Raw genomic sequence first — 19,412 nt, forward strand, 5'->3', positions numbered from 1 at the left:
AAATAAAGATTCAAACGGTTATGGATCAGCGGATTGATTCATGATTCGGATCGCCAGTGTCAAACTGCTGAAATCACGTGACACTGGTGATCGGAATTTGAATCTTTGAATCCGTTTAAATCTTTATTTGAGGATTGAAAACAAATGTGTTTTTATCATTCAAATTTGGCTGGGTGGTTAATAACATATTTTTCTGTGGTGTGACAAACTCAGAACACACACTTAATTTTGACTTTACAGGGTCTTTAATGACCTAAAAAAAAATTGGGGTGGGTGAACTAACCCTTTAACAGTAGGCAAAAAGTACCCGGATGACCTATGGTTCCTGTGAGATTCTGAAGGTGCATACATTATACGCTGACTGTGCATATTTGGCATATTTTTTTTGCATACTAAATAGTAGTGAAGCATTGGATTTGAGACGCAGAAAGTGTCTGGTATCATGTCATGAAACATAAATTAATGTCAGTCTATTTGAGAAAATCATCTCATTAACAACTCCACTAAACTCTATAAAACTCTTGGATGTTGGGGAAGTGAGGTCACAACTTATTGACAGTCATAATTTACATTAAAATTATATAATTTTCACTCTGTTTATATATGCGTTTTTGGTAACACTTTATTTTACAGTGTCCGTGTTACACGTTACATGTAGTTATTATAGTAATAACTATAAATGATGTATAATAACATGCATCTAACCCTCAGCCAAACCCTAAACCTATATTAAGTAAATGTAGTTAGTTTATTATTATTACACAGCACTTAAATGCAGAATTACACTGTAACACGGACACTTTAAAGCAAAGTGTAACCGCATTTATGTGTGTGTGTGTGCGCGCGTGTGTGTGTGTGCGTGTGTGCGTGTGTGTGTGTGCGTGTGCACGTGTGTTCGTGCGTGTGTGTGTGCATGTGTGATATTTTTTATATTTCATGATACATTTTTATAGTTTAAGTTAACAAATCTGAGTTTGGGAGGGAAAGCTAAAATCTGTTAGATATAAAAAATCAGTTCCAGACGTTGTAAACCCATCAGTGTGTGAGAGAACCACTGCAAATGCATTCGGTTACCGTGGTTTACCATGTTCTATTCAAGACATGTTTCCTAAATCTTCTCCAGGGGAAAAAAAATCTGACTTTCTTTTGAGCAGAAACTTGGTTCTGTCGTTCTCCTTTTGTGTCAGTTTCAACTCGCTTTTGTCTTCACTTCATTCTTCCCTCATTATACGCAGTCTTTCATCTCATCTCATCTTTCTTTTTCTCTCTTTAGAACCCTGACATTGTGCTGGTCCACTACCTGAACGTGCCCGCCATAGAGGATTGTGGGAAACCTTGTGGGCCCATCCTGTGCTCCATCAACACGGATAAGAAAGAGTGGGCCAAATGGACTAAGGAAGAGCTCATCGGGCAGCTCAAACCCATGTGTGAGTGTCAAACCACATCTCCAGACTGTTTATAAGTTTGTTTGAGCGTGTTTAGTTACAGCTGAGTCAATTAAACACACGGTGTTCTATCTGTTTATTTAACGGCTATATATTCATGGTTATTTCAGAGAAGATTAATCTGTATCTACAGTGGTATTTGGGCACTTAAGTCACACTTGAAATATCTGAATGTCATTGCATGATTAGATAATAAAATATCAAAACAAGTGGCATTTGCTTTCATATTTTGTATGACATTCAGACATTTTAAAGTGTCTAAAATACGTTTTAGTTCTCAGAGGGGTGCGTCTGTACTACAGATGCATGTCAGGAAAAGATCCGAATCATTTTGACACCCATCCTCTGGTCTCCTGTGCTTTTAACTTGACAAAACCAGTTTAAAACAGCGTCCGTGTTCACACATTACCACTCTCTCTGTACATTCACAGCAATGTAATGTTAGAGTGACTTTTAAATGTGAGCACACATCAATGAGTCATTAACTTCATGATGTGGTAGCGCAGTGCTGAAAGGGCAGGAGAACGCTTCTCACATCATCATCATCTCTTCGGATGACCTTCCGCCAGCGAAGCTCAATGACGGTGCGGTTCTGCCACCTACTGGTGACAGCTGGACATCGCAGGGAACTCACATATCCGCGGTGGCTGACTGCTCTCACCACCAGTCATGTATTTTGGATGATGCAAGCTGTTCGGATAAGATGTGGCCCATATGTGTACTGGAGCATAAAAGGGCATTCTGGTTAGATGTGTGTGATTCAGGTAAAACTATCTGAACTGGTCAGCAGAAGATTTTCAGCATCATTTATATATCCCATAAGAACATTGAGCTTATTTTATTTTATGTCAGTTAAGCGCATTTACCCTAAAAATTATTACAATATTATAAACTATTTGTTGGTTTACTTATTATTTATTTATTTATTTTAATAACATAATGAGAATTTATGGGGAACACGTGCTTAATAATCATTAAAAATAGTCACAATGCAAAAGTTATTTAGTAGTAGTAGTAGTAGTAGTATTATAGTTTATATATATATATACACACACACACATAATTATACACAGTAAACACATATATTATGTAAACACAAACTCCAAAAACACAAAATTGCATCTAATTAAATATGTGACGTGTGTGTGTGTGTGTGTGTGTGTGTGTGTGTGTGTGTGTGTGTGTGTGTGTGTGTGTGTGTGTGTGTGTGTGTGTGTGTGTGTGTGTGTGTGTGTGTGTGTGTGTGTGTGTGTGTGTGTGTCACATATTTTTTCAGATGCGTGTGTTTACTGTGTATAATTATTATGTATATATAAATACACACACTATAAAAAAATATTGTTGGGTTAACTTAAAAAAAGTAAGTTACCTTGTTGCCATTCTGAGTTCATTTAAATTTAAATTTTACAGTTAATACAAGAAATGAGATTGGTATAATAAATAGAAACTCAAAAAATTGTTATCTGAATCACATTAATTATCTAAGTTGATTCGACAAAAGATAAATAAGTGTGATAACAAATAATGAAAATATTTTTACAGTGCACACATGCATGTATATATTTAAGAAAAAATGTGTTATATTTAAATATAATTCAAATTAAATATATATACGATATACTTCTTAAATATATACATGAATGAGTCTGTATGTATATACATATATCAGTTTTACACAGTACACACAAAAGTTTGTGCTTACATAATATACTGTTATTATGTATATATATTAATAAATATTATATATATATATATATATATATATATATATATATAATCAAGGATGTTTTTATATGTAACCCCCCTCTCTCTCTCTCTCTCTCTCTCTCTCTCTCTCTCTCCCTCCCTCTCTCTCTCTCTCTCTCTCTCTCTCTCTCTCTCTCTCTCTCTCTCTCTCTCTCTCTCTCTCTTTCTCTCTCTCTCTCTCCCTGAGACAAACTGATTTGTATTGACTGAAATCATGAAGTTCTTCTCTGAGTGTCTTTAATTGGATTGTGTCAGATGACTGTGATGTTTATTTCTGGACTGAAAGATGAAAAATGATGCTCTCAGTAGATGAAGTGCACGGTTCCATGCTGTGTTTTCTATCAACATTAGAAGAAGCAAACAAGATGGCTTTAGTAACTGTCGCTCTGCTCGTATAGATCTGTGATGCTTTCATCTCATTAAACCAGCATCCAGGGCCTCATTACTAAAACATACTGTACATGAAACAGCACACAGAGTCAAAAGGTATTTGTCTGGTTCTGGCGTGTAAGATAAGCCATGATAAGACATTCATTGATCGTGTGTGTAATGTTGGCTGTAGTACCTGAAAATGTCCAGCAGATGTCAGTGTTGCTCTGTTTTGCTTTATTGTTGTTTTGGGTGAAACTGCACCTCTTTATCTACAGTCAAATACAGTTGTCTCATAAGGAAGGCAAGCAAAGCGGTTTTTGGTGATACTTTGGGAATGTTCTGGATTCAATAGCCTACAAGTGTTATGCTCTAAAGCACCTGTCAAACTCCGCTCCTGGAGAGTGTATCCCCAATCAACTCTAAAGCGCCTGCATGAACGTTTCTAGTAATCCTGAAGATCTTGATTAGCAGATTCAGGTGTGTTTTATTAGGGTTGGCTCTAAACTCTGCAGGACAGTGGACCTCCAGTAACTGAGGGTACGTTTACACAACAACAAGTTGTAAAAGCGGAAACGGAAAGTCATCCTCAGTGTAACAGATCCACGAAAAGGATAAAAAATGCTGTATTCTGCCGTCAGACCAGTAGATGGCGATGTCACTGAGAAGAAACTACACGCCTCCAGACTGAACACGTAACATGCACACTGTAAAAAAAAAATATTGTTGGTTTAAATTTATTGCTGGCTGCCTTAATTTTGAGTTTATTGAAATTAAAATTTTGAGTTGATACAATGAAGGAAATTGGTTTAATAAATATAAACTCAAAATAATATTGTATCTGAACCACATAAACAAATTGATAAATTATGAAAATAGGGTGGGTTCATTTTCATTTCACAAGTTTCGCTGCCTCATCACAAATAAAACACACAATTATCCAAAATGCTTACAAAATCTTTTAATAATATTTTAATAAAGGTTGTCAATTCTCAAAAATGAGTTAATTGTATTAACTCAAAATTTTAATTTCAATGAACTCAAAATTTGAAGGCAACCAGTTTTTTTTTTTATTTTTATTTTTTTTACAGTGCATATGCACAACGTCACCGCTTTCACAAATTGACATTTTTTATCTTTAAACAGAGACTATAATGGTATCGTTCTCAAAAACTCTCTTTTACGCGACACCATTTTCAGCTAAAACTGAAAACGTTTCATGTGTTTCGACCGTTCATTTACACGACAAAGGTGTTTCGGGGGTCTGAAAATGCAAGGTTTTGAAAACAGGTTTCAAAGTGTAAGTTTTTGAAAACGATACATCAAAAATGCTAATTTGTGAACGCGTTGAAGACGAGCCGAGCGGCAACCTCCCCCAGTTTCTGTTAAAGCCAATATACAGTCCCTGACAAAAGTCTTGTCGCTTATCTATTTTCTAGGAATAGCTGATATTAACCTGACTTTTAATTAATAAATTGGTGTTAGAAATAGCTCATATGAAAAGCTACCCCCCCCCCCCCCAAATGATGTTTAATGCACTGAAATAAATAATTTTCACAGAAAAAATATTTATCATTTAATCAAGACAGAAAGGTCAAATTTTGGCAAGACAAAAGTTTTGTCGCCTGTACAGAAATTGAACAAATTTACTTCAAATACAAAAATATGTCAGCAAATTAAGTTGTGGTGCTGTGAGATCCAAATGTAATATCTTGTATAACTTCCATGAGCTTGAAGGACTGCATCCATGCGGTTTGGCAAGGATTCATACAATTTATTGATGAAGTCATCAGGAATAGCTAAGAAAGCAGTCTTGCATGCCTCCCAGAGTTCATCAATATTCTTTGGTTTCGTCTTCCATGCGTCCTCTTTCATCCTACCCCACATATGCTCAATGATGTTCATGTCTGGTGACTGGGCTGGCCAATCCTGGAGCATCTTGATCTTCTTCACCTTGAGGAACTTTGATGTGGAGATGGAAGTATGCGATGGAGCACCGTCCTGCTGCAGAATTTGGCCTCTTTTATGGTTGGGAATAAGAGGTAGCTAAGATTTCTTGGTATTTTAGACTATTGATGTTGCCTTCCACCCTGCAGATCTCTCGCACACCCCCATACTGGATGTAACCCCAGACCATGATTTTTCCGCCACCAAACTTCCCTGTTTTCTGGGTGAATCTCGGATCCATTCGGGCACCAGTAGGTCTCCTGCAATATTTGCGGCGACTGTGGTGTAATTCAACAGAAGATTCATCTGAAAAATCCACCTTCTGCCACTTTTCCTGCGTCCATCCTTTTAGCAGGCTGTGGGCCTTGACAAATGCCACACGGTTTTTCAATTGTCTTTTGTTTAGTGCTGGCTTCTGGGCACTGATTCGACCATGGAGGCCATTTCGAGACAGAATCCGACAAACTGTTCTGGTTGACACAGGGACTTCAGGTGACCAGGTCTCCTGGAGCTCTGCTGCAGTGGAAAATGGGCTGGCCTTGGATTTTCGAGCCAACAAACGGTCCTCTCGAGCAGTTGTCTTGCGGGGTCTGTCTGACCTGGGCTTGTCAAAAACGTCTCCAGTCTCTTCAAATCTTTTTTTTATCCTCTGTACTTGACGCTGAGACACATTGAAGGTGTCTGCCACATCAGCAGTGGATCTGGTCTTCAGCCTCTTGATAATCAAAACTTTAGTCTCAGGGTGAATCTTAGGCATGTTTGCAGAGGTCTAGTTGCAGTTGATGTGAAGGTCTAGCGTACTGGGGTTCTTTTTATACACACTTGAGACCTAATTGATCCATAATTAGCCACAGATGAAGCTCATATGACAAGGTGACAACACTTATGTCTTTGCGAAAATTGACTCAATGGGCTTTACCAAGCTGTGAATATTAGAATACTTTTTGAAAGTTTAGTTTTTCACTGAAACATTATCACAAAAGCTGGTGGGATTAAAATGAGCCATTTCTTGTAAAAAAATCTTGATTAGAAATATATTTCAGCGGCACTTAAGGTCAATTTGTACACAAGCGACAAGACTTTTGTCAGGGACTGTAAAGTGACTTAAACTGCAATTCCTCAACTGGCCACTAGAGGCAGGCTCTAAAAGGAATCTCACTGAGCTCCATGTTAAAATTTCCAACTTTACAGCAGAAAAAAACATGTTTACAGCCTGGTACAAATTGTGGTTTTGGTCTATGTAGCTTATTTTGCCCTTGATGACAACTGTGAGGGGGATGAATTTTTTTATAACTAACTCGTTTACATAATATAAAGCCTTAAAGTTCTGAATAATTAAGTGACAGGTGGATAGCCGTTTGTCTGCTGTCTATTAGTCATCGCGTCACCTAAGCTCCTCCCACCTCCCGCCTCTTTGCTCATTTTCTGTTATTCGGGCGAGACGCGTGATGATACGCTGCCAAGATGGCGACGGCCTGCTCGTCTCTACTTTACTCTTCAGAATCCTATGGGTGACGTCACGGACACTACGTCCATATTTTTTTTTACAGTCTATGAGTCGAGGACATGCTTATTACATGTTCAGTCTAATGACGCCAGTCATCGCCATCTACTGGCCTGGCAGGACAAATACATGTTTTTAGTCCTTTTCGCAGACCCATGTGAACAGGGATAGTTTTGACAATGGTTCTACTCTGTATGCAAAAAAACAAACATAAAAAACAAAGGAAAAACGTTTCAGTTTTTACCACATCTTTGTCATGTAAACGTACCCTTAAAGGGTTAGTTCACCCAAAAATGAAAATGATTTCTTTAATTACTCACCCTCATGTCATTGGACACCTGTAACACCTTCATTCATCTTCAGAACACAAATGAAGATATTTTTGTTGAAAGCTGACGGCTGAGAAAGGCTTCAGAAAGGCCTTCATTGGCATTCAGTACATTTCCACTGACCCACTCACAAGACCCATAAAGGCACTAAAGGTGTCATTACAAAGTCCATCTCACTACAGTGGCAGTAAAATAATTTGACGAAGCGACAAGAACAGTTTTTGTGCACAAAAAAATCTAAATAATGACTTTATCCGCCAAGGTATTGTCTTCCGTGTAGGTCTCGGATGTGATCTCAGGCGATAGCAGCGCTCCTCCTCTTCCGGGTCATGTATCCAAACGCCAGAGCAGTCATATTCTCGCGCATGCGTCGAGTTCACGTCAATAACTTAGAGGATAAAGTTGTTATTTTCATTTTTGTGCATACAATACCTATTTTCATCGCATTGTAAAATGATTGTACAGCCACTGTAGTGAGATGGACTTTGTAATGAAGTCTTTAGTGCCTTTATGGGTCTTGTGAGTGGGTCAGTGGAGATGTACTGAATGCCAATGGAGGCCTTTCTGAAGCCTTTCTCAGTCGTCAGCTTTCAACAAAATGATCTTCATTTGTGTTCTGAAGATGAATGAAGGTGTTACGGGTGTCCAACGACATGAGGGTGAGTAATTAATGAAATAATTTTCATTTTTGGGTGAACTTACCCTTTAAAACCCGTTTTGAAAAGTTGTGCTTTCAGGCCCCCAAAACACCACTGTCTTGGAAATTAATGATTAAAATGCATACAATAAAATGCATACAGAGTCATGTAAACCGCCCCTGAGAGTCGAGTCAGATTTATATCAGTGGTAATCACAGCATGTCGTGGGTGCTTCAACCCCGGAGAGGAAAGGGTGCATTTGATGGACTCGGCCCATGTGTCAGTGGTTGGGGCAGTTAGGCTGTCTCTCCCCTGCAGTGTCAGTAGGGAAGTGCTGGCGAGGTGCTGGTCTGTGTGGCTGTCTGGCTGACGTCTGTGTGTCCTCTCTCCTGGCAGTTCATGGCATCAAGTGGACTTGCAGCAATGGGAATAGCAGCACTGGCTTCTCAGCAGAGCAGCTCGTGCAGCAAATTCTGGACAGCCACCAGACCAAACCACCTCCTCGGACTCACAACTGCCTCTGCACGGGAAACCTGGGTAAGGGAACGGGCCTGAAATTAAATCTCTATCATATCTCAGTTGCTGCTTCTACATAGTAATGAGATTCAACGAAGAGCCTCCTGCCTTACAGGTTTGTCTCCTGTTAAAAAAAAAAGACCCTAGTAAAATGTCTCAACAGTCATGAACAGATCTTATAACTCTGTAACCAAAAGTCAGCAATCTCAATATGAAACTTCTCTTCTTCACTATATTCTGTACGGTTCTCCTTCTAAAGAGTCATGCATTAGGAGTCATTAAACAGTATAACAAACTGATTTATCTAAGTGATTTTACTGTATGATTATTATTTTACCCCAAAATATAAATCTGCTGATGTGTTATTTATATGTGGACATTGCTGTTGACATGCTAGATCAGGGGTTTTCAATCTTTTAGATGCCAAGGACCCCCAGATATGATAATCTCTGTGTGAGGAACGCACATCCTAAAATTAATAGGGCATCTGTCTTTAACAAACAGAATTAGTATTATAAATCTAAAATTTATTTCAGTTACATTATATTTTGTTCTACTCGATGTAGTAATGTATTGTTATATGTATTTATTGTTTGTTTATTTATTTAATTTTAATCAAATTTGTATTCATTTATTTGAATAATTTTTCTATTTAATTTATTTAAATCAATTTTAATTGATTCAGTAGATAAATAATAAATAATTTAATCAAATTATATTTATTTATTTAGATCTAATTTATTGGTTTACTCATTTATTTTAATCAAATAATTATTATTATTAGTAGTAGTAGTATTATTATTAGTATTATTATTATTATTATTATTATTATTACATATAACTCTCTTGCGGCCCCATGAGGGTCCCCGGACCCTAGTTTGAAACCCCCTGTGCTAGAGCAGTGGTTCCCAAACCTGTCCTGGAGGACCCCCAGCACTGCACATTTTGCATGTTTCCCTCATCAGACACACCTGATCCAACTCATCAGCTCATTAGTAGAGATAGCAAGACCTGAAGTGGGTGTGTCTGATTAGGGAGACATACAAAATGTGCAGTGCTGGGGGTCCTCCAGGACAGGTTTGTGAACCACTGTGCTAGAGAACCCTTTCCACCATCATTTCAGGTTCAGTATAGATTATGTCCAGTAGATGGCACTATTGAGTCAAGTAAATCTAAGTCAAGTACAAACTTTCCCCACCAAATATTACACACCCAGTACACAGTAAAGTAATTTACATTAAACCATAAATATGTAAATATTATAAAACCAATACATTCGTTTTCTCTGAAATCATAATAATAGAAGTGATGGTAACATTTTAGTATGGTGAGCACATATTCACTATTAACTACGACTTTTGCCTCAATAAACTCCTAATCTACTGCTTATTAATAGTTAGTGGGTAGTTTTTATAGCATTTAGGTTTATATATAGGGATGTAGAATATGGTCATGAAGAATAAGGCATTAATAAGCAACTAGTTAATAGCGAGAATTAAAACCTAATAAAGTGTTAAAGAAGTGTTTTTTTTTTTTTTTTTCTCCACCACATTTCACAAAAACTGTCAGGCATAGTGTATTGTTCTCTATCATTAGACTGAATATTATAATTTCTTTTTACTGTTATCTGTATTGTTTATTTGATGAGTAAAATGTATTATTTATTTATCTCTATGTATCCATGTATATTATGTAATATTTATTACATTTTTCTGTTTCGTGTAATGTTTATTTGTATTTGTTTATTACGTTGTTTTGCTTTGATTTAAAGCAACACTTTATAGAACAAACATCAGCATTTAGGATTTCTGCTCTTTCCATGAATCATAAGTCAAAAAAATATATTTTAAAATGCATGGTTTTTCAGTGTATTTATGGTTACATTATATGTTATAACATAACTTAAAATGTGTCTGCTCTCTGTAGGTGCTGGGAGCAGCCTGCATCACAAATGCAACAGTGCCAAACACCGGATCATCTCCCCGAAAGTTGACCCTCGCACCGGAGGCGCCTACAGCAGCACCCACTCCGAGGTTCAGAACAACGATGTGTCCGAGGGAAAGACCGAGCACAGCCACGGTGGGAGCAAAAACGGCAGGGCGGGGGGTGACGGAGCCGGTGGAACGGGCGGCCGGGAGAAAAGGAACGGCAAGGTGCACAAGCCGGCGCTGCTCCACCAGAACAGCATGGAGGTGTCCTCAACCAACCAGGTGGAAGTGCCAGACACCACCCAGAGCTCACCCGTCTCCATCAGCAGCGGGCTCAACTCTGACCCCGATATGGCCGACAGTCCCGTGGTGACAGGAATGGGCCACGTAGCCTCGGTAATGAACAGCCTGTCTCAGTCCGCCACTGTATTCATGTCAGAAGTCTCCGGAGACCCCGTCTATAGCATGTCTCCCACTGTAGACCCCAACGCTCACCTCCTGGGTGCCGACACAGCCTCCGGCAGTTTAGTATTAGCGGTGACCGCCGACAGTCACAAGTTTGCCTTTGCTGGAGCGGTGGGGTTGGCAGATGCAGGGTCCACAGACGGACTTGCTATGCTGTCTACAGCCGGCGTGTCTGAAGAACTGGTGCTGTCTAGTAACCTGGAAGCTGGGAGTATCAAGCTGCCTGAGACTAATATGAACTTTGATCCCGACTGCTTTCTCAACAACCCCAAGCAAGGTCAGACCTATGGAGGAAACGGGCTGAAAACTGAGGAGAGCAACGGGAGCAGCTGCAGTAATGGAGGGCTGCGGTGTTCTCCGCCGCTCAACGACAACGGCTACGGCTTTAACCCCTCTCTGGTGAAGAATATCAAAACGGAGGACACGTCATTTGAACAGCAGTTGGCTAAAGAAGCTGGCTATCAGGTTGGAGAAGTTGTGAGCGATGCTGTCGGTATCTCTGGTCCTTCAAGCGGCGGTTCTGGCCAAAACTCTCTGGCTCTGACGCCTACCGGTTCACTCCTGCCTTCTGGAGGTGGACTCAGCCCCAGCACCACACTCGAGCAGATGGATTTCAGTGCCATTGACGCCAAGCAAGATTACCCATCTGGTGTTATGTCAGCAGCAGGCTATGGACAAGCTATCTCCGGCTCTCACCTGGCCCACCAGGGGCACTCCCCCAGTTTCTTTCTGCAAGGTTCTCCACAGTCCCAGACCCACCAGAATAACTCCGGTTCGACCCAGAACTCCCACGACTCCAATGCCTACTCGACGGGAACCAACGGACATCTCCATCACCGTACCCACCCCAGCCAGCACACTGCCTCTAACTGCAACGGTGGCTCTCCAAATGAACGGAACGGACAGGCTGGGTCGCTTCAGCTTCTGCAGTACCAGAACCGCTTTCCGAACCCAGGCCAGGAGCATGAAGATGTGGGTGGTTTGGAACAGCCGGCAGGGGCAGAACAAGCAGGCGGCGGCGTTCAAGAGAAGGACTCGGATTGTTTGATGACACCAGGGGAACACTTGCAGCCTGGTGGAGGAGAAACCGAGGGTGTAGGGGGGGCAGAGCACTACCTTCAGCAGCCAACAGAAGCTGGTGGAGTCGGACAGGGATCTGGAGGAACGAGGGCGGAAAGTGGAACTTTGTGCAACGACACCGAGGGAAATGGAGCCACCAACAGCCCCCATCAACAGCTCCAGCCGCTCCTGCAAGGGGCCGGTTTGGTACAGGGGCTATTCAGCACCGTAGGGGCCCACCAGAGCCTGGGCAGCGGTGGAACCAATGGAGGAGGCTCCATGGAGATCAACCTGGACCATTTTGATGTTTCCTTCGGGAACCAGTTCTCAGATCTCATCAATGATTTCATTTCGGTGGAGGGCGGAAGTGGTGCGGCGGTAGTGTCGGGTGGCAGCGCTCTCTACGGTCATCCACTGATGGCCCATTCAGGAACAGAGGGGCAGGTCTCTTCTGGAACCGCTGCGCAACAAGGTGCAGATGAAGGAGCTCATGGGGCGCGAGGGTACAATTCTTCGGACCTCTGCCTGCAGCCCTGTTGCAGTCCTCAGTCCACGCAGGCTGGGGCGGTGGCGGGTGAGGCAGGACTGTCGTACATGCAGGTGGCCGAGGCCGTGTCGGCAGCTGTGGCGCACGGGAACATGGCAATGTTACAGGCAACCGGACGGCTATTTGTGGTGACGGACTATTCTCCAGAGTGGTCTTATCCTGAGGTGAGTTGACAAAGAAAAAAAAATACTTTCAAATGACTGTAGAGCGGTGTATCCCCCTCCGCCAGATTTGAGGTTGCCAGATTGGCTGCAGGGTCAGCAGGAACGTTTGTAGATCTGCAGCTGTGGTAACTAGATTAGATCTGGCCACCCTAAACACTACTGACTTCGTGATTGGTCGATAGGTGGAGGGCGGCGCTTCAGGCCAAAACACAACATCAACATGAGTTGAGGGCTGCAACAACAACTTTATAATGACAATATCCTGGCCGGACTACTGTTGTCAGTGATAGAAGTATTTGAAATGATCATGATTTCTTAATGTCTAGTGACATATCAGGGCCATTTTATGATTAATCGAAATACATTTCTTACATAAAGTTAATTTAAAAATAAAGGTGCCAGAAAGAACCAAAAATGGGTTTTCACAATGATGCCATAGAAGAACCATTTTTGGTTCCCCAAAGAATCATTTTTTTCCTAACCATTTTATAGTCTAAAGCAGGGGTTTTCAATCTGTTTCAAATCAAAGATTCGAAGGGGTCCCCAGAAAATTTCAGAGGATTATAAGACAAAGCAAAAATGGATTTGGCAGACCACTCTTAGACGTGTTGCTTAGCTTCTTTGACAACCTATTCGAATAACTAAAAGAACTAAAAGAATAACCTTTTTCTCTCATTGTTTTCCATATACATACTTTCCAGAATTGTATGTTTGCTTTGTATGTTTCTAGTGAGTTTTTCTCACTATAGTCTCCTTTATCTCACTCACTGGGCTTGTAGAGCAGTAGTCTTACCGTGGTACATAAGCTGCTTATTGTGAAAGTTGCATACCGGTATACAATTCATTTTTCATTGTAAACTTTCTAATTCAGGTTTATACATCCAACATTAGGTGTAGCCGTTTTAAATTTGGAAACAATATGTTGTATTTATAATGTCACACTTACTATTTATCAATGTATTTCCATACATAAAAATTATATCGATGATAGAGGAAGGGGGTCCCCCATAAAGGTTCATCATATTTGGCGGTCCTTGGCATCATAAAGTTTGAAAACCCCTGGTCTAAAGAACCTTTAGACTACAGACAACCTTTTGTGCAATGGTAAGGTTCTTTGGATAAGAAAGAACCATTTAAGAACCTTTATTTTTAAGAGTGTAGATGTGTCATAGAATAGCCACCAGGTGGCAGCAGAGATGCAGGCAAATGTACAGGATCAGATTTGGTAATAAAATCTTCAGAATTTTGTGGAGAGGAATTAAAGATACTAAAAAGATTAATACTATATTATTAGTAGCTAATAATAAACAAACAAGGGGCAAGGGACATATAGGGATTTGTGAATGAATGTTTTTTTTAATTCTGTGGAATCCCTTGGTGTTCTGAAAGCACAATTCATATGGAAATCAGTGAAAATCTGCTTAGAGTCTTGTGAGCTCTGAATGTAAAGCTCAAGGTCTTCTCTACAACAAGTGACGCATTTATTTGTCCCAGAAGCCCCTGGGCCACATGAGACACATGCTCAGCCTGTCATTAACATGCCCATTGGCAAGGAAGCAGTCGGACAAATATAGACAGAGGGATGTCAGACCTCACCACAACAACACTTCAGCTCTCACAAACCATGTTTTTTTTTTTCTTTTTTTTCTGTGAATTCTGTGAATTTTTCCTTGTTGGAAAGAGAGATCATTAGAGATGCTTTTTTATTTAAGCTCAGTTTCACAGACGGGGTTTAGATTAAGCCAGGATCAGGCTTTAGTTCAATTAGAGCTTTTAAGTCGTTTTTATAAACATTACTGGTGTGCATTTTGAGACAAAACAATGGCAGTGACATGTTTTAAAGTATGTAAATGCATTGTAGTCTGCGGGGTTTCTGCGGGTCTTAAAAAGTCTTAATTTGACCTTCCTCAATTTAAGGCCGTAAAGTCTTAAACTGGAGCAAAAAGTCTTAAATTAAATATCATGGCATTAAATTAGGGCCCTATGATTTCTGCAATCCAGAAAACGGGGACGGAATTGCTGAATCCATTTATAAAAAGCTAATTTACTGTATAAGGCAGAATGTTAAGAATTTGTCCAATTTTGGATGAATAGATCAAAAGTAGGACAGTACACTTGAAGGGATATTTCACCCTAAAATGAAAATGCTTTTACTCACCTTAATTTAGTTTAAAACCTGTAAGACTTTCGTTCATCATATTAAGTGATCAAGTTTCTTCAGAAGATTTGGAATCAACCATTTGATTCATATTTATTAGTTTACGATCTCTTTATGAACTGAAGTGTAAGAGTGGTAGTTGCTTAGACTGTGGAGGGACAGAAATGTGTTCAGAAGATGAACGAAAGTCAGCAAAATTTTATTTAACCATTAAAGCATTAAAGTCAATAACAGAATAAACTATAAACCAAAAAATATATATAAAACAGATTTCATAGGGCCCTACATTTCATTTTCAATATTAAATTGCATGCACTGCAAAAAATGATGTTCTTCCTCAGGATTTTAGTTTTCCAGTACAAATTCAAAACATCCTTAAATGAAGTTACGTTTACTTGACATGCTAAATGAACAAATGAAGTCTTGTTTTCTTAGAAGAGTTTTTTGCTTAAACCAAGAACAAGTATCTGTCATTGAGTATGAATTTTACTTTAAACAGAGTTGATTTTAATGAACCCATTGGCAGATATTTGTTCTTGTTTTAATCTTAAAATTACTTTCACAAGATTTCTTATCACACTTTTAAGCTATGTTTTGTAAAATTAATTAAAAAGTTATGGAGATCTGTTAGATATTGTATTTTCAAACTTCAAAGTGTCACTAGTACAACTCATGTGTTAGACATTTAGAGAACATATTGACGCGTTATGTTCCCTTCGATTTATTCCTCAATTTTTCTTTAAGTGGTTTTAAAAAGGTCTTAAATTTACCTCCATAAAACCTGCAGAAATTCTGAGTCTGGGACTAGGCTGTGAAAACGGGCTGTTATTGTTTCATGTGGTGTACTGACATTCAAATAAATACATGTTTAGGCCAAAAAATACAGATAAAAAAAAAAAGGATAAGACAGAATAAGCATTCAGTAAATGCAAATAACCAATCTCAGAGATGATGTTGCCTTTGCAAGCTTCAATAGGTTTAATAAAAGTAAAATAAAATGATATATAATATTGGTATGTTTCTCAGGGTGGGGTGAAGGTTCTGATCACCGGGCCATGGCAGGAGGCCAGCAGTGAATATACCTGCCTGTTTGATCAGATAACAGTTCCAGCCTCCCTCATCCAGCCCGGGGTGCTACGCTGCTACTGCCCAGGTATTTCATCACAGTCACATATGCAGACTGCATACACATTTAAAATGGTCCTCTGGAGGGAAAGTGTGATACCGCTACATGTCAGCACAGGGCCGCTTCTAGTCATTCTGACGCCGCCCTAGGCCAAATTCTTATTGGTGCCCCCAGTCACATTTTAAAAAGCAACATTGGTATTACTGCTATTTATTAACTAATACATACATTCCACATTATATTTGTGTATATTTGTTCATAAGGATTAAAATGAATACCAGTGATGGCATTGTGTAGCCTGTTGCATTTATAGCCCTAGGCCTGTTGGCTATAATATCAGAGGTGGACAAATTTACTTGAGTACTGTACACTTTTTGAGTATCTGTACTTTACTTGAGTATAATTTTTTCTGGAAAAGTATGATTTATCTTCACTACATTTGAAAGACAAATATCATACCTTTTACTTGTTTCTGTAGCAGCTTTGAAAGTCTGTGGATGATTTTTTTCTTCTTTAAAAGGTGTTTGGGTTTTTGCAGAAAGCCTTTCAGGAATCACTCTTGTAGAGTCATGTGAAGTTCAGTGATTTCACAGCATTTTTTGAACACTGATCAGGTTATAGCAACATGGAAGAAAACAGATGTCAAAATTGTCATTTTGGCGAGTATTCACATAAAGTTTGATTAGGTCTTAAGTTGACATAAACAGTTGGGAGAATATCAGATGTGTATCAGTGTATAGGATCCATGAATTCTGACTTAAAGTGACAGCAGCTTTGTAAAGGGCTTTGTAACTTTTATACAATTATTTAAATTAGTTTAAGGTAGTAATATGCTAGTATGTCGGATGGAGCACCACTAACTGGCTTAAACTATGATGGTATAGTGTGCATTTATACAACAATAATAAAGTAATGCGTTGACATAATAAAGGAAATTTACTTTTGACACTTAAGTACTTAAAAAAAAAAAAAAACTTTTACTTAAAGGCCCACTGAAGTGCCTCGAAACGCACCGTATTATTCAATGTGTTGACGTAATTTCCTCTGAAACGGCTCCAGCTGTTAGCAGCTCCTCCCCTTTTTTGAAACAGCCAATAGCGTTTCGTTAATATACAGTTTGACTAGAGCGCTAGAGCGGACCTTTCTGTTTGGTAAAGCCAGTTTCCTCTAACACTGTTTATCATCATAATCTCCTCCATATCGCTTTGAAATGCAGCATTCTGTGCAGAATTCAAATGGGTCGATATGTTTGTTGTCTGCGCGGACTCGCGCATATGATCCGCGCTGCGCTCTCGTGTCTGTAGTCTAAATTTAGACCAGAGCCGTTGGTGTGTGTGCTCTGCTGCGGTGCGTGAAACTTTATTCACCTCAAATGAAAGCATATTTACACTGAATTGTTTCCTATCACATATATAGTGTGTTATGTGCCTTTCACCATGTAGAAATTAGTAAATGTGTGTTAACAACTCCTGACCGATTTCAGCCTTAGCTTCGGCAGTGTAGGGGGTGGGCTTTAGATTCTAGAGAGCATCTTGATTGGACAGAAGATTTGACGAGAAAGTAAAGTCTGCGATGATGTCACCAAAATCTGAGATTCGTTTTAACGGAAGTGAGAGACTGTACATTTTGAACGCTTATATCTCCTAAATGCAAATTTTGTTTTGGAACATACCAAGCCTGCAGTCTCCCTCTCATTTACTGAAGCTTTCGCGCCTCGATTGCCCCCCGGTGACCGGTCCCAGTATAGCCGCCCCTCTGTGTTTTCTAATGGACGCGAGGCAAACTAAATAATAAAATTACACTTCAAATATTTTTTCCCCAAAGTTAGTTTATGTCATTGAAGGCAGTTATCATCACGATGATTTCATTTCAAGTGTTCGTTTTTAAAATAAGTTTAGTTTGAGTTAGTTATTTGATGCTATAAAAACGGGGGGGGGGGGGGGGTGACGTCATGACTGACAGCTGAGACTGACGGCTTCTCTGAGTGAAGTTGTCACTGAGGCACTAACGGACTTTTTTCGAAATTTTTGGGTGCAGATTGGAGCTTTAGCTTTAATTTCTACATTTCCATAACTGTTTATTTCACACCAACATAATTAATTGTTCTGCATCTGTGAGAGTGTGGGCGGGCTTTTGATATCGCGGCTGTACTTCCTGCTCTACTTCCTGCGCTCTACTGCGCAACTCCAGTCCCGAAATCGCTACTGCGCAGACTCGGTCCCAAGATGTCCACGCCGTGCAGGCCGCCTGAAAGCTTCAAATCTACCAAGCGGAAACGGATGATGTCGAGTCGTCCATATTTTTTTACGGTGTATGGAACATACCAGCTCATTCATAACTTTAAGGCTGACACAGTCATACTAAAAGCTAAAAAACTTAAATTTTGATTTCAGTGGACCTTTAAGTAAAAATCAGTTTTTACTACTTTCACAGTCGTGTACCTTGTCCACCTGTGTATTATATATATATATATATATATATATATATATATATATATATATATATATATATATATTGGCAATCCCTACTTGCTAAGTAATTGTTAATTGTTCTCAGACATAACGTCTCAGGTTACGTATGTAACCCTAGTTCCCTGAGGGAACGAGACGCTGCGTCGAAACGCTGTGAGAACGCCTCTGCGTTAATGCGTCGTGAAGCGCCTGTAGAACCATTCCATCGGAAAAAAGATCGATCGTCGGCGTGATGACATCATCGACCGGAAGCTATAAAACGTCCGTGAAAACAAACAGGAACTAACTTCTGATAAAGCCTGAAGTAAGTGATCACGGACACGCCGGGAGTATGGCAGAGCGACGCAGCGTCTCGTTCCCTCAGGGAACTAGGGTTACATACGTAACCTGAGACGTTCCCTTTCGGGGAACTCGAGCTGCGTCGAAACGCTGTGAGAACGCTTATACCCACATCGCCATAGGACCAAGTGTCTCGTATGTGTGAAGCCGAAGCGCACACGGTTACGAGAGTACCTGTGCCCCTACTGTAGATGCCAGGTCTAGTTCGTAGAACCTGACGAAGGTAGAAGGAGACGACCAACCGGCCGCGTTGCAGATATCGTGGAGGGAAGCCCCCGACAAGAGTGCTTTAGAAGCAGCCATACCCCTGGTTGAGTGCGCCCGGACAGCCAGTGGAGATGGCTGCCCGGTAGCTTCATAAGCAAGTGAGATGGCCTCGACCACCCACTTGCTCATCCTCTGCTTGGATACTGGGGCCCCCTTCTTAGGGGGTCCAAAGCAAACAAACAATTGTTCAGATTTCCTCCACAGGGCAGCTCTGTGGACATAAGTATCCAGTGCCCTCACAGGACACAGCAGATTAAACCTTTCCTGGTCTGACGTCATAAACGGAGGAGGACAGAAGGCTTGTAGAGTGATGGGGCCCCGTGGGCTCGTAGGAACCTTGGGGACATAACCCGGCCTGGGATGCAGAAATGCTTTCACCATCCCTGGCGCAAAC

At 40.2% G+C, this 19,412-nt stretch overlaps 1 protein-coding gene across 12 annotated transcripts in view; it reads left to right on the plus strand.

Annotated features, from left to right (window-relative positions):
* Nucleotides 1-19,412, plus strand: part of camta1b (calmodulin binding transcription activator 1b) — a 391,981-nt gene that overhangs the window by 340,973 nt on the left and 31,596 nt on the right. For 10 of the 12 annotated variants that reach the window (XM_067431861.1, XM_067431859.1, XM_067431856.1 and 7 more), the window contains 4 exons: nucleotides 1,274-1,427; nucleotides 8,375-8,515; nucleotides 10,421-12,657; nucleotides 15,842-15,968. In XM_067431861.1, the coding sequence (XP_067287962.1) occupies nucleotides 1,274-1,427; nucleotides 8,375-8,515; nucleotides 10,421-12,657; nucleotides 15,842-15,968 (2,659 nt within the window). The remainder of the gene's footprint in view (nucleotides 1-1,273; nucleotides 1,428-8,374; nucleotides 8,516-10,420; nucleotides 12,658-15,841; nucleotides 15,969-19,412) is intronic. The other 2 variants (XM_067431860.1, XM_067431863.1) reach the window with 1 other exon arrangement.

Source organism: Pseudorasbora parva, chromosome 22, assembly GCF_024679245.1.
Source record: "Pseudorasbora parva isolate DD20220531a chromosome 22, ASM2467924v1, whole genome shotgun sequence".
Lineage (NCBI taxonomy): Eukaryota > Metazoa > Chordata > Actinopteri > Cypriniformes > Gobionidae > Pseudorasbora > Pseudorasbora parva.